The 14,837-nt window shown below is 30.7% G+C and overlaps 1 protein-coding gene across 1 annotated transcript in view; it reads left to right on the top strand.

Moving 5' to 3' along the window:
• Positions 1-14,837, top strand: part of LOC115882215 (ras-specific guanine nucleotide-releasing factor 2-like) — a 54,229-nt gene that overhangs the window by 17,052 nt on the left and 22,340 nt on the right. The window contains exon 3 of the mRNA XM_030900130.1: positions 9,197-9,429. Within this exon, the coding sequence (XP_030755990.1) occupies positions 9,197-9,429 (233 nt within the window). The remainder of the gene's footprint in view (positions 1-9,196; positions 9,430-14,837) is intronic.

The following is a 14,837-nucleotide window of genomic DNA, read 5'->3' on the forward strand; positions in this document are numbered from 1 at the left end:
AGGTTGAGCTTGTTCAGGTAGAACTTGACAGTCAAATGTCCTGTCATGAAACCTGTTATAATCCGCATTTTATTTCTTTAGCAGTTTCTTTGTAGTTTTAAAATAAGGTTCTTTGAAATGCCTTGTTATGCCTGTGCCCCTGTATGTTTCTTCCGTGGACATTCTACTTTCTGATCCAGAATTTTACTGCACTACGGCTTATACATTTGGGTATTCTACTGGCCCTGGACCAAGATAGGAACAATTTGTGCCTATGAACTCTAAGCCTATTCTATTATCTATTTATTTAATGTTTAGTAATTTTTACGTCAAATACCTATAATCGAAAAAAAAAACAGCGTTCAATTGGCTTGGAAATCATACTGGAGACCGATCATACTGTATTAACCAAAGGAATATTTTCTTAAAACGTTTTTGTGTTGGTTTAAGAATTGCTATCTTTCCACGACAAAGCTAATAAATTATTATTAAGTATAATATTTAATATAACATGTAACTAAATTGACGTGTTTAATGTTTTATATCCAGCATGTCTAAATAAAGAAGTAGCTTTTTTATTCCTCATAAATGTCTCAAAAATATATTATGTTTCAACTTAATTTAAATAACCTACGGTTATATTTTCAAAGTTATTTTTTTCTTAAGATTGATGTGTTCGCAAAGTTTAATTTTCATTTTAATATGAAATTATTTGAGGATTGATGTTCTTCTCGTGATTTTCCCAGTTTCAAAATTTACAGGCCCGATAAATTGACAGTATTAAGGTTGTTTGCCTTTCAAAGCTGTGTCTTTTTTTAGAATCATTCGAATATGTACTGTTTGATTTTGATTTAATTAATTTTTTTTGTCATTATTAATAAACGTACGTATAATATCATATTAATAATTTCGGCCTATTCAATTTAATTGTAATTCTGTCATTTTAGTGGTTTTTGTTGGGTATATACTTTTCTATTAAATTTATTATAAATACGTTTCATGAGAATCATATATTACGATAAATAAGGCAATAAATTTATATCTATTTTGCGTCAGTAACAGGGTTAAAAATTAATGTTAATAATATGCCTATATTAATTATGTCGATACATAATTGCTATTATAGCCAATATCTGGTAATTGCGATTGAAAATAATAGAAATATAATTAAAAAAATAATTAAATTTAAAAAATGGATACAAAATTGATTTGAATTTATAACACTAAATATTTTTATTTTTTAGTGTTTTGTTTTTAGTAGTTAAATACTCGACTAATTCTAATAATTTATATACTAATAATAACTACTTATTTGTTAAGGAATTAAGTATTTTTCATTGCTTTTCTGATTTAGTTGTTATTGGACTTTTTTGGCGACTTTCGGTTGTATCCTGTTGTCTCGTTCAATTGTGTTTTGTCTCGAACTACTTCCACGATGTGGTTCCTACTTCCCCTCGCAATACCACGAGTAGTTTCGAGGCGTATTTAAGAAAGTAAAATAATCCAAACAAGCCGAAATAACTGGAGTTAAGCCGAGACGAAACAAAGCTAAACGAGGAAACACAACCTTGATTCGGACTGTTTTCCGCATAGTGTAGAGGGTGTAGTATTTGTAGTATGGCTGCCTTCTGTTTATGCATATCGTTGTCTAATTCCTCTTACGCAATTTATCACGAATCCATTTGGCTAATCCTATTCTAATTTTAATTTATTCTAAGTCATGTCATTTTTGGGTCTCCACAAGGCCATTATTGTAAATTAAATAATGGCCTTGTGGCATAATAGTGAATGAAAAAAAACATTTAACATTGTTATGTGAACATATTATAAATTTTCCTGTCTGCATTTTAGAGTATAAACCAGAGTAAAGTTTAATATATGGGCAAACAAGTTTCTAAAATTTTTCGGTCGTTAAAACAACTACCTTTTTTTAACAAAATAATAACTCATAAAACTAGTCCAAACATTTCGTTTTAAACCCCCTTTTCTCCGTTGGATGCTCTTAAAAAAAATAATAAATAAAAAAACATCCTAATGTTTATTCCAAAACGCCTCGTTGTCCCTTTGCATGCACTTTTTAAAGCTTGATTCAATAAATACAGAAGAGAAGTTCAAGAGTTATTATTTAAATATCCAGAGAGTATATTTATACGCTTTATTTGATAAATTAAAAATTAAAAACTTTTTTACGCCCGAAATAATACGAAAAAACAACTGCAAAAGTAAATGTATATTTAAATAATGAACTTTGCCAGAACCTGCCACTTTATTTCATTTCCGTAATTTAAAGTTCCTAAGTGATACTTTGCTCGTCTTAATATTCAGGTTTTCGCTCTCAACTCGATTATTACAATTTTTGCAAATGGAATTCGTATTTAAATGTAAAATAAGCACGGTTGTGCCGGGAAAAATGTAGCAGGCTCCTCTGACATTGGCGCCTTCTAATGTGTTTAGTAGCTTTGAATACTTATGCCGGTTTGAGAAAGCAAATATAAATTCAGTTCTAGGTATCCAACATTTCATGTTTACTTATCAATTACGTATTCTCTAATTAAAATCTTAGACTATGGTAATTTATTGGAATGGGTCCAATTCATTACCTCCCATTATTCCTGATCAGCGTGCGATTCTGGAAGCTCGTAGCAAGAAATTTCTTGCTGGTGACTCACTAAGCTTATGATATCTCTAGGATGTGTAATAACATTTTCCTCGATTTACGAATTTGGCCGACTGATATTTTCATCCCAACCAATCAAAAGATTTCACTTAATCAATTCGGAAACTGTCATTTCTCACCCGAACACGGTGTTCGGCCTGACTCGGCAAGAAACATGTTAAAAGATCTTGCTATAGTTATGGTAAAATTTAAATATGCATATTTCGATATATTTATTATATCATTTTAATATATCGATACATTTATATAATATTTCTCTTCAATTTTCGATTTTTACGTAAAATAATATATACTTATATCACAAGAGTGTTCTATACAGGCTGAGTCAATAAGTTCAATTATTTTTAGGGCTGGCAGACCTTGAGAAAAGAAACATAATCCTAAATAACTGTATATATATATATATATATATATATATATATATATATATATATATATATATATATATATATATATATATATATAATAATAATAAATAATATTTTCTTGCCTTTAGCTGTGTATTTTTTCTAATCGAAAGTAAAGAAAAAATTAAAAAAAATAAAAAGTAAAAAGAAAATTGTTTTGCTTGTCGTAAAGGGGGGAATCAAGCTCCACTCCCACAACCGGTTTCTGGGTGTACCCTTCATCAGGTGGGCTGTCCAGGGGCTGGTTCTCACCGATACGGCAAGCAAAATTTCTTCTATATCAACAGACGATGTCGTAAAGTATCGGTGAGATATTAGTGCATCTCCCGTCAAAAGATGGTAAAGAGCGTTTTTCGGCCCGCTCAAATATATGAAATGAACAAAATTCTTACAGCTTTAGTGTATATTAATAAATAATATTTTCTTGCCTTTAGCTGTGTATTTTTTCTAATCGAAAGTAAAGAAAAAATTAAAAAAAATAAAAAGTAAAAAGAAAATTGTTTTGCTTGTCGTAAAGGGGGAACCAAGCTCCCTCCCACAACCGGTTTCTGGGTCTACCCTTCATCAGGTGGGCTGTCCAGGGCTGGTTCTCACCGATACGGCAAGCAAAACTTCTTCTATCAACAGACGATGTCGTAGAAAGTATCGGTGAGATATTAGTGCATCTCCCGTCAAAGATGGTAAGAGCGTTTTTCGGCCCGCTCAAATATATGAAATGAACAAAATTCTTACAGCTTTAGTGTATATTAATAAATAATATTTTCTTGCCTTTAGCTGTGTATTTTTTCTAATCGAAAGTAAAGAAAAAATTAAAAAAAATAAAAAGTAAAAAGAAAATTGTTCTGCTTGTCGTAAAGGGGGGAACCAAGCTCCACTATATCTCACCGATACTTTACGACATCGTCTGTTGATATAGAAGAAGTTTTGCTTGCCGTATCGGTGAGAACCAGCCCCTGGACAGCCCACCTGATGAAGGGTAGACCCAGAAACCGGTTGTGGGATGAGCTTGGTTCCCCTTACGACAAGCAAAACAATTTCTTTACTTTTATTTTTTTTTTCTTTACTCGATTAGAAAAATACACAGCCAAAAACTGAGAAAATATTAATAATATATTACTCAAAGCTAAAAGTAATTTTGTTCATTCATATATTTGAGCGGGGCGAAAACGCCCTTACCATCTTTTTGACGGAGATCACTAATATCTCACTGGATACGACATCGTCTGTTGATAGAAGAAGTTTTGCTTGTTGCATCGGTGAGAACCAACCCTGAACAACCAACCTGGATGAACAGTAGAACCAGAAACCGGAAGATGGAGCTTGGTTCCGACTTTATTTTAAACAAGCTATTTCTTTTACTTTTTACTGACCCACAATTTTTCTTTACTTTCGATTAGAAAAATACACAGCCTAAAACACGAAAATATTATTTATTAATATACACTAAAGCTGTAAGAATTTTGTTCATTTCATATATATATATATATATATATATATATATATATATATATATATATATATATATATATATATATATATATATATATATATATATATATATATATATATATATACCTTATAGACGTGTTTCAGGGGTCGAAATATACTACCCCTACAAACACTTGCACTGATTTAATACTCACCATGTATATATCGTCATTTTCCTTCATAGATTCATTGATATTCCTTGAATATATGAATGATGGAAGGAACAAATGAACGTGAATGATGGATCAAATAGTTCGCGAAGAAACCCGAGTTTTGAGTCACTAGCAAGAAATTTGTTTGTGCAGCTTGCAGAATCGGAGCTCAGGTTTTAGGGAGAGTCTAAAAATAGTTAGAATATTTTCCAAGAGTGTGATTCAGATATGTGGATGATTATATTTGCTTTGTCTGATACACTGTCTGACAACATTATTTTAATAATCGATTTTCCTTCCATTAAATCTTCTTAAATTAAAAAACCATAGATTACCATTTTTGGATATATTAATTGTACGTAATATAATATTTTAGCCTGATCTATATTTATACATTTTTTCGGGAATGCTCAGAGCACATCGCATTTGTTTACATCATTAAAACAAAATCAAGCTAACCTGTCGCTATCGAACAAAATTCAACGATTAAACTTAACCTTCAATTACCCGTGTTTACGGCAATTCAATTTGTACCACTGATTATTCGAGTATTTTGAAAATAATTTGACTCGATGTAGGTAATTTTGTTGACCAGTTAGGCCCTCAAAGCTAACGTTGGATTGATATGAATTCTAATAAATATACCTTTATTTTTTATTAAATAGGTTTGTTGCATTTTTTATATTGATTCTCAAAATTAACTGTCTAACCAACAATTAAACACTTGAGGCTTAAAAACCGTTTGAAATATCGCCTACATTTTCTCATCTTGGTCAATACCAAACGAGTGCCTTATTAACGCTGAATTTGGAAATACTAGTTTAGTTTAGTTTAATCATATGTTGAAATGTTGATGATGCTAAGTGAAACGCGTGTCCAGTGTTGAAATAGTATATTGTGGTTAATTATTGCTACTATCTTGCTATTTCTGAAATGTTTAATACAAGATCCTTATATTATTTTTCTAGATCCGCTTTTTTCTCTTCAAATACATCCAGCTTTTCTTTTACTTTGTAACCTTGGGGAGAAAATAAAAAAAAAACATAAAACACACAAGTCATTCTTTAAATAATAAATTGGAGAAATAAATTAGGAGATAAATAAAATATCAACGTTTATTTTCTTTAAAAAAATGAGGGTTTTTTATTAGCAATTATACCGTATGATCGAAAAAAAACGGCGTCAAAGACGATTGGGGCGTCAAGACAATCGATGATAATTTTGCAGAGGTCATTTTTCGACTTCGACTACTAAAAATTGACATAAAACTACTGAAAAATTAACACTAATTATAGACAACTAAACCTCATTTTTTTTATCTGAAGAGGTGAGCCACTTTTGAGACGAACCCGGTATAGCAGGTTTACAAAAAACATTCTTTTATTATAATTCAATATTATATTATATATAACTGTATTTATCAAACAAATATCCTAAAACTAAAATGACCTAAACAAAGAAACTAAATAAAATGCTCAAGAAATTTAAGGCAACCCTAGCGCAAGATACGTTTGAAATAAAGCGTAAAATAACAAATTATGAGTAATTTACGAGAAATTAATTGGAGTGACTGAAAATGAGATGAAAAACATTTTGTCTCCAAAGTTTTACGTTTAATTACCTTATATATTATATATTAAAAGGTTTGTTATTTCGGGTTAATTTCAGCCAACAAAATATTATTTATTAATTTTAATACTGAGCAGGATTAGTCACTTGTAATGAAAAACCATCTCAGAAAATAATTAATAAGAGCAGTGCCCTATTATTTGTTATTCTTTTCTAAAACTTCAAAGAAAATATGAACAAACAAAAGACATTGAGATGATGAACTAATGAAACGCTTAACAAAACCGAAAAGATCTTATATTTAATAAACAACCCCAAGGTCAGGTTCTGATTATTTGAATTTCGAACACAGGAGCGAAATAATAAGATTTATTCTCCCTCTTGTCAAATTTAATATATGCATACTTGTCTATATACATATGTACATAAATTTGTATAATTGACAAAACTTTGTCAATTAAGAATATTATCGGCTATACATTAATGTTCTAGATCTCCAGAGAAATCATTAATAAAGTACAAATACATTACCTTTGTAAGTTGGCACTACTAGGTCATTTTATTCTTCTATTGAAATTGGTCTCGCTTCAAAAGTTTTATCTAGGCTTTTTTATTAACTACATAATGACTAACGGCTTTTTCTCCAATAGTAATTTTATATTTCATATGGTATTCTGTGAACGTTTAACTATTTAATTAATAGTGTGAATATTAATTTAACAACATTAATAAATCCACAGTAAACGCAAACTTGCGTATGGAAATTCTCAGTGATTATTTACTTTAATAGATTTGTATGAATATAGACCTCAATTCATATTTGACTATTACAATAATATATATTAAATAAAAAATACGTTTTAATAATTTTGTAAACAGGGGTTATAACACAAAGAATACAAAAAAAATGTCTATACTTCTGTGGCGGATTCATCTCTTCAAAAAGTCCACTGGGTATTTCGCCAGTTGAACTGTAAAGGCCCCCATTCACTGGGCGATTTTGTAGAACCAAGTTGAGCGATAAAATTGCTTCTAAATTTGGCTGCTTGGAACGGACCATTTATAAGGCGACATTCAAGCGATTTGGTTGTCAATCAATTTTTCTGGAAATTAATTTCAGTTGCTATTTTTTAGTAGTTAAGTATAAAAATAGTTGAGCAACCCGGCTGCCGACGTCCAATGATTGGGCGATCCTCGTACAAGCTCTTTAAATTGCTGGCATTCGCAACCCGATTCACCTTCCACACTGTAAATCAAAAGTTTGGCAACCACAACATTCTCAGTCCGCTCCATCTGAAAGCGCTGTATGTAATTAAAACTAAAACTATTTTTATCGTCTGAACAAATGTATCTTGTTTAATTTATCTATTTATCCATAACTGAAAACATGTTATTTCAATTATTAAATTTAGTCGCGAACATCTCAAGAAATTTTTTTTGCTATTATTTCGATTACCAATGTCCCTGAAAAGCGACTATTTCTTTAATTGAATTTGAAATTTTAAAGGCAGGTAATATAGATAGAAATATGCTCTATCAAAGGTAGCGCTTCCAATTACCTACTTTTTAAAGGTAAAACTAACTTTTGACGCGCTTTTTCAATGAAGAAATATTTAAACAGAAATTTTACTGACGCTTTTAAATTACTTTTCTCCAAGTAGCAGCTAGGGTTTTCCTTTATACACATTCTTTTTTAATAATAACGTTATTTGTATTAGTGTAAAACTGCTAATTAATTTGATAATAACAAGTTAAATTAAAAAAAAACGGTTGTTAAACTGTACCATTAAAACATGAGTTGATAATGAAATTCCAGTTAACACAGAAGACAGCTGTGATTTACATAATTCCGCAAATGGCCATGGGCAGGTCACCGAATAAGAAGGACTCAAAAAGACAAAAAGGATCACTTAGTTCTTCTAGGTTCTACAGAGAGGTGTAAAGATATCAAGAAGATGTCTTAATCTAAGATGGATGCCATCAAAACATGAAAACACTTGAGCAAAAAAGAAGGAAGAATATGCTAGAGATGAATCACCGTAGTTATGATAAATGTGACTGAATCATAGTGATAATGATTAATATTAGTATCACCAAACAATGACAAAAACTAGAAAATACTCCATAATGTGTAAATTTAATAGATCAAAATTTATGACCGAGAAAAACCAAAGATTTTCCTTGATTTAAGTAAAAACAATCTTCTGAATGACACGGGGTTTTTTATGCCCGCTTCTGAATGAGACAGGACAAAACATTGTCTTCTCAACGAACACCTCAGTAGATTGAAGCTAAGAAACAACGGCGAATGCAGATTCTGTGGGCAAAATGGGGAAATACCAGAACACCTCATCACTGAGTGCACCGAGACGACAACCATTCGTGCCATAAACTTTGGTACGACTGATATCGGAGATGGAGAACTAGCCTCTGTAAAACCGTCTCAGATACTGGCTTTTGTCAAAGCCCTGAGACTGTAGGATGAGTTACAACGTGTTATAACTCAGGAAAAGGGGACAAACAATAGATCTGTAAGGTCGCGATGATTAACTACCCTCCCAAAAATTCTACATTCTACACATTCAATAGAAAATTCTTTGTGTCCCAAGTTCTCCTTTATAATCCATTATTGGGTTTTTATTTTTTATCTCTTTTTAATATATAGTGCTGCTACATACTTGACTACAAACCAATAGTTATGTCAAGGCGTCTTTAGATTTACTTTAATTTCCTGAACTTTTTTCAGAGTCATATAGCTTAAGAGATTTTTTTTGCTTTGAAGTATAGATTTACGTAAAGAGAATTACTTTATTTTTCACAAATTGTAATTATTATTCAACACTAATTTCTAGAACTGTTGCTTCTCTAATTTATCTTTGTTTTTGCCCTTTTTAACAAGAAAGTATTTATTTTATTCTTTTCAGATCACAAGGAACCAAGGGAATCAAGAGACTCAAGAGACCCTAGAGAACCGAAGCGGACATCTTCTTCAGGGGCAATCCTGAGTCCGAAAATACAAAAATCAATCAAAGTCAACGAGAGCCAGCTATTGTTTTTGTCGGAGAGGGCTAAGGGTGATCCCGATCTCGAGGGTCCCCTTTGGAAGAAATCCAAAACATCGGAAAAGTGGCAACTACGTCACTTCATACTCTATCAGGTATGTTTTGATAGGTATCTCTCAATAGCTTTGACCATATTTCGGCTTCAATTTATATAAATGTTTGCAGAAGAAACAAGATTTTTTGAATCATTTATTTATTTATAATAATACGGAGAGTTTGAATGTTTTTTTTCCTCGTGTTTGTCAATAGCTTCAAAGTAAATACCTTGCGAAAAAAAGGGATTTTCCAAGGAGCACGATTGAAAACTATTTATATATTTTGTTTGATATTATTTTTATAAAAATACCTTCTGTTTGATACTTATAAATTTTTTGAAAGCTTTATTTTATATATTTTGATGTTTATAAAAATGCCGCACATAAATATACATGTACAGGTCTTTATATATATAATTTACAATTTATTATATTTATTTGGTAATTGATTTAGTAATTAAACTTAATATAGCAGACGATAATGAATATATTTATAATTTAAATACTTCAAATTTGGTGAAAAAAATTTAGGTGTTATAGTAAGTATGGTAAGTATATCTAGTTAACTTTTATTTTAATTTTCTATCATTTATTATTATTTAAATTTCTACTCAAACCTAAATAATGTCTCAAAGGCAAAATAAATCAAAACTATATCGTCTCAATAAAATAATACATTTACTTTGTTCAATTATATTCTTTTATTGATTCGTAAATTTTAAAATTAATGAATTAGTATTTGTTACATGTGCTCTCGAATTGCCATTTCATGTAACCCGAATATTTACTAAAACATATTTTTTGATTCCATTATATTTCTGCGTTGTTGAAGCCTGTAAACAAATATCAATTTTTCAACAGTTTGGTTATATTTTGATCTTTTTTATTTTAGTGTGATTGGGAAATTTTTGTGAAAATATTAAGCCATTCAAATTCCCTCCCCCAATACATTTTCAGTTTTAATAATAACTCTTAACTAAGTATTTACTCTTACTAGTCCTGCGTATTTTTATATCCTACAGTCCTTGCGAACAGAGTTCATCTCAATCTTTTAAACAATGTTTTATCATAATCATCATCATCATCTTTTCCTGCTTATTCAGCCATATTCAGTTATTATAGTGTAGTCTCCTACAGATATTTTGATAATCCCTTTGTAGTTTGGCCCATTGTTGTCTATGGTTGGCTATGCGAGCCCAAGTTATCCCTGCTAATTTCCTAATATCATGGTCCCATCTTAGGTTTGGTCTTCCTCTAGGTCTCGTGGGTACCATGCTGTAATTTTTGTGGTCCGTCCTTCTGGCCAGGCGTCCAGCACATTCTTACTTGAGGGATTTGATTCTGTGAATGAAATCTATTACCTGGCTTATTTTGTCGTATCCAGTCTATTCTTTTACGATTTTTCTTGGTTATCCCAAGCATATTTCATTCCATTGAACGGTGTGCGACGTGCAGTTTTCTTATAATGTCCGTTTTAAATGTCCAGGTTTTGCATTCATAGGTCGTGACTTGTAGTTTGGCTGTTTGGGTACACATTGGCCGAATGTTTTCTTCTTTAGATAACTTGGCATTCTATAATGAATATGATTAAGATAAAAGACAATATTTTATATGTTATAATAAAATAGTAGGTTCTAGTGTATAAACGTATTTGAGAAAATTGCACAAATTTTATGATATTTTGCTTTGTATTAGTTAGTGTTTTAACCAATAACAGTTTTATTTTGTAAATAAAATTCTGTTTAATTGGACCCGATATTATGAGAGTGGGTATAGAAAAACATTTTTGTCAGATATGGTTTGCGGTAAAATTGCTCGTAAATATTAGAAATAACAGAGGGCCGAGGATGCCCTGCGGCAAACCGGATTCAATTATATAATTACCTGATTGTATACAACGGAACTTACAAACAGTTGCCTATCTTTAATAAATGATTTCATCTAGTTACAAGTTTGACCTTTTGACTTTTTCGATTATAAATAATTCAAATGTAATAGATTCAAATGCTCTGGTTACATCAAAAATATGACTAATTTAAGATTTCTATTAAAACTTTGTAGAAAATTGGAATTTTATTAACTTATTGAAAGGTGTAATAATAACTGTTAATGAAAATCGTCTCTATTTTAAATATAAATTAAACGAAAGAATGTCTACATCCTCATTAACTAGGAACTATAAACTGTTTACTTAATATATCAAATACAGTTAATAATCTCTGGGGTTCTGAGATTATCGCAGTGCATTCTATTGTTGATTATTTATTCTTTATCGATTGAATGCTCTAAGGGTATTTATTTAATGCAGGATGCTGCAAATGTCGATATTTAGTTAATTGCAAGCTCTTTTAGTGTGCATTATGGCGATGACTACTTTGAACCTTAATATTTCTATTTAACTGATTCCATATTTTGTGTAAGATTCTGGTCTAACTATATTCGAGAATACAAATACAGAGTCATAATTGAAATATAAATATACCAGTCATAAGAAAGTACATTCAGAGATCGCATACACTATTATCTCTATGAGGAATGTGGAAATAAATAAGTGTTGTTTTTTTGTTATTTTGATAATAAAATGGATAAAGGTAAAGTTAAAAAAAAATTGTGGGTGCACTATGTGCGCATATTTGATTCACTTCAATAATATTTCCATTATAATTTTCTGTTTAAATGAAAAGTTTCAAATAAAAAAAAAACTTTTGTCGCTTTTATTATTATGGTTAGGGAATCTAGGTAACATGTGGTGAATAAATGATGATGTGGAAATGGGAAAGCCCCACACGACCATGTAGATAGAATATCCAGTAAGTATTTTGTGTCAGTGAAGATTTAAAGCATAAAATATCTCGATGCAAAATAATTGGACTTCGAATGACATGGTGTCCTTTTTCAAATTATTTTCTCAATTTAAATTCTGGTTAGATTTAAATTCTCTATTCTGACATAAACATGCTGGTTGGAACAATAATTTAGTTTTTATTTAATTTTTATATTTACAGAGGGCATTTTGTGTGTATTTTTTTCTTTCAAATTCTAGCTTTATGGAAATATATATAATTAAGCCCAGTTCTTGTTCTGTAAATATGAAATTAAAAAAAATATACCAGTCCTCGGAAGAAACAACTTTATTTTAAATTAAAACCAAATAAAAGAGAATGGCTTAGAGCGAAGCTCTAAAGTCAAAGAAATATAAAAGCGTTTTTTCCCTTCCATATAAACTAAAAGTTATTTTACAGTATGGCGATGTTTGTTCTAATTATATAACTTGGCGTTAAAAAATGATGCTTTAAATGTTTGATTCGAGGGCGGGTTTACCTTTTAAAACAATTCGAAAATTCTTTGCATTAATATCGAATATATTATTTGAATAAAATGTAAATCCCTTTCGAATTGCTGGAATATTTCTGAACGTTTGGCGAATTATACTGGAATAATAAAATCTGCGATTTCCGAATTAGGAAAATTAATTAAAGACTTTCCACAAAGAATGTATGACAGGCTTTAATGAAAATTGAATTATTTTTATTGATAACTGGAATTAAAGTTATAAAATATTACCTTTTATTTTATTAGAATTTGTAATATAATCAGATTAAGCATTCAAAGCTATTTTTTTATTTTTCGTAATAATACCGTATGATGAAAAAAATGGCGTCAGCGATGGTTACGAAATAAAGATCGCCGTCATTTTATATGTAAATTTATATGGAAAATGTCATCGATCATCATTTTCCAGCCAACTGGACGGTATTTTTATTGAATTAAAAATGTTGATACATACTCTGCTATTTTACGCATACCTACAAATTTTCTTTTTATTTATTTTTTGTATTTAGATTATACGTTGTTCTTATATTATTTGGAGTAAAAACATATATTTAAAAAATACTATTTTGCAAGTTAGTGCTATTTTTTAATGCCAGCCTTGTTAATTAATTTATTGCTTTACTGCTTATGGCTGCAGCTCATCAAATTCACGTCTAGGCTGTACGTTGATATTAGCATATATATAAAAAAAATATAAAGTTTTGATATGTTGAGGTTATACGTACTAAAAGGAGACTTTTTAAAATCAAAAGAGTTTCTAACTGTAACTAGCTTCACCCCCAAAAACTGTGTGAGCTTCACCCCCAAAAACCACCCCCAATACGCACTGCGGTGGTTTTTCTCGTTTTTCTCGAAAACCATTAGTCGCGCAGAAAATTTTATTCTTGTCAAAAATATTTCTTATAAAATTTGCTACAAAAAAGATTCTATTCATTATTTATATCTATCCAATGTATTTCGAGCAATAACCGTTTGAAAAATGGAGTACACAAAAAATACAGGTCGCCTGTCAAATTATAGTCTCCCAAGGTATTTTAACGTGTTAAATATACACGCAACAGATATAATACTGTATAATATAAACAAAAACATTGCCTATTCCACTAAACTAACATTCATACGTTCATCTACATATATTGTCATCGTCTATAGTTTCTAGAATGTGCTCAGTATTCGAACAACTTTGCCCACGACAGCTTCCGCACATAGTTGTACGGTTTATGTTTCATGCCGGCTTAATGCAACTGCATCTTTTTACACAATCATGTTTGCTGATGTTCAAATTATTCGTACTGCCATCCAAATATCTGAGAAGAATTAACAAGTTCTAGTCGTTGGACAAGATGTCAATCTTGTTGTTTTATTAGCAGCACTTTCCCCCGATGAAAAAGACATTCTTTTTCTGAAAGAAGCCATAGGTAATGTGAAACAACGAATGTATAGTTCGAGGGACTTGCAATCGTCCAGTATTATACGTAATTTAAAAAAATCAATTTTATATATCAGGATTTTTTGGAAAAGGAAAATAACAACACTTACAAATATTTAATAAAGAAAAAGACCTTGATAGTATCGTCGATATTTTTAACAACGCAAAGTCAACACCTGAAGAAAATGAAAAAGCTGGAGAGACGTTTATACAAACTTCAATCATCTGAGGGGAGCCTTAGTGAGCAAAGATACGCTTGTTGAGACTAAGATACGCTTGTTAACTAACTTATTGAAAGTTAGTTGGTCAAGCAAACAGCACGGTACTTTTATCAAAATTGCCTCCCACATCTACTGCAGCTAGGCAACATTCCCGGAGAACATAAAATATCTTCAAGTACAAATATAGCAAGAACAACCTATAAAACCCGACCAGTACGGCTGGAAGAAAATCAACAACACCCTGTCACCTTTATATATAACAGAATCGCCCGCCCCTGCTTCAATTATGTCACTAATAACGTGCAACTACAAACAAGATTGTGTAAAAAGATGCAGTTGCATTAAAGCCGGCATGAAATGTACAACTATGTGCGGAACCTGTCGTTGGCAAAGTTGTTCGAATACTGAGCACATTCTAGAAACTATAGACGATGACAATATGTAGATGAAAGTATGAATGTTAGTTTAGTGGAATAGGCAATGTT

This window comes from Sitophilus oryzae, unplaced genomic scaffold, assembly GCF_002938485.1.
Source record: "Sitophilus oryzae breed Bouriz unplaced genomic scaffold, Soryzae_2.0 scaffold_177_pilon_pilon, whole genome shotgun sequence".
Classification (NCBI taxonomy): domain Eukaryota; kingdom Metazoa; phylum Arthropoda; class Insecta; order Coleoptera; family Curculionidae; genus Sitophilus; species Sitophilus oryzae.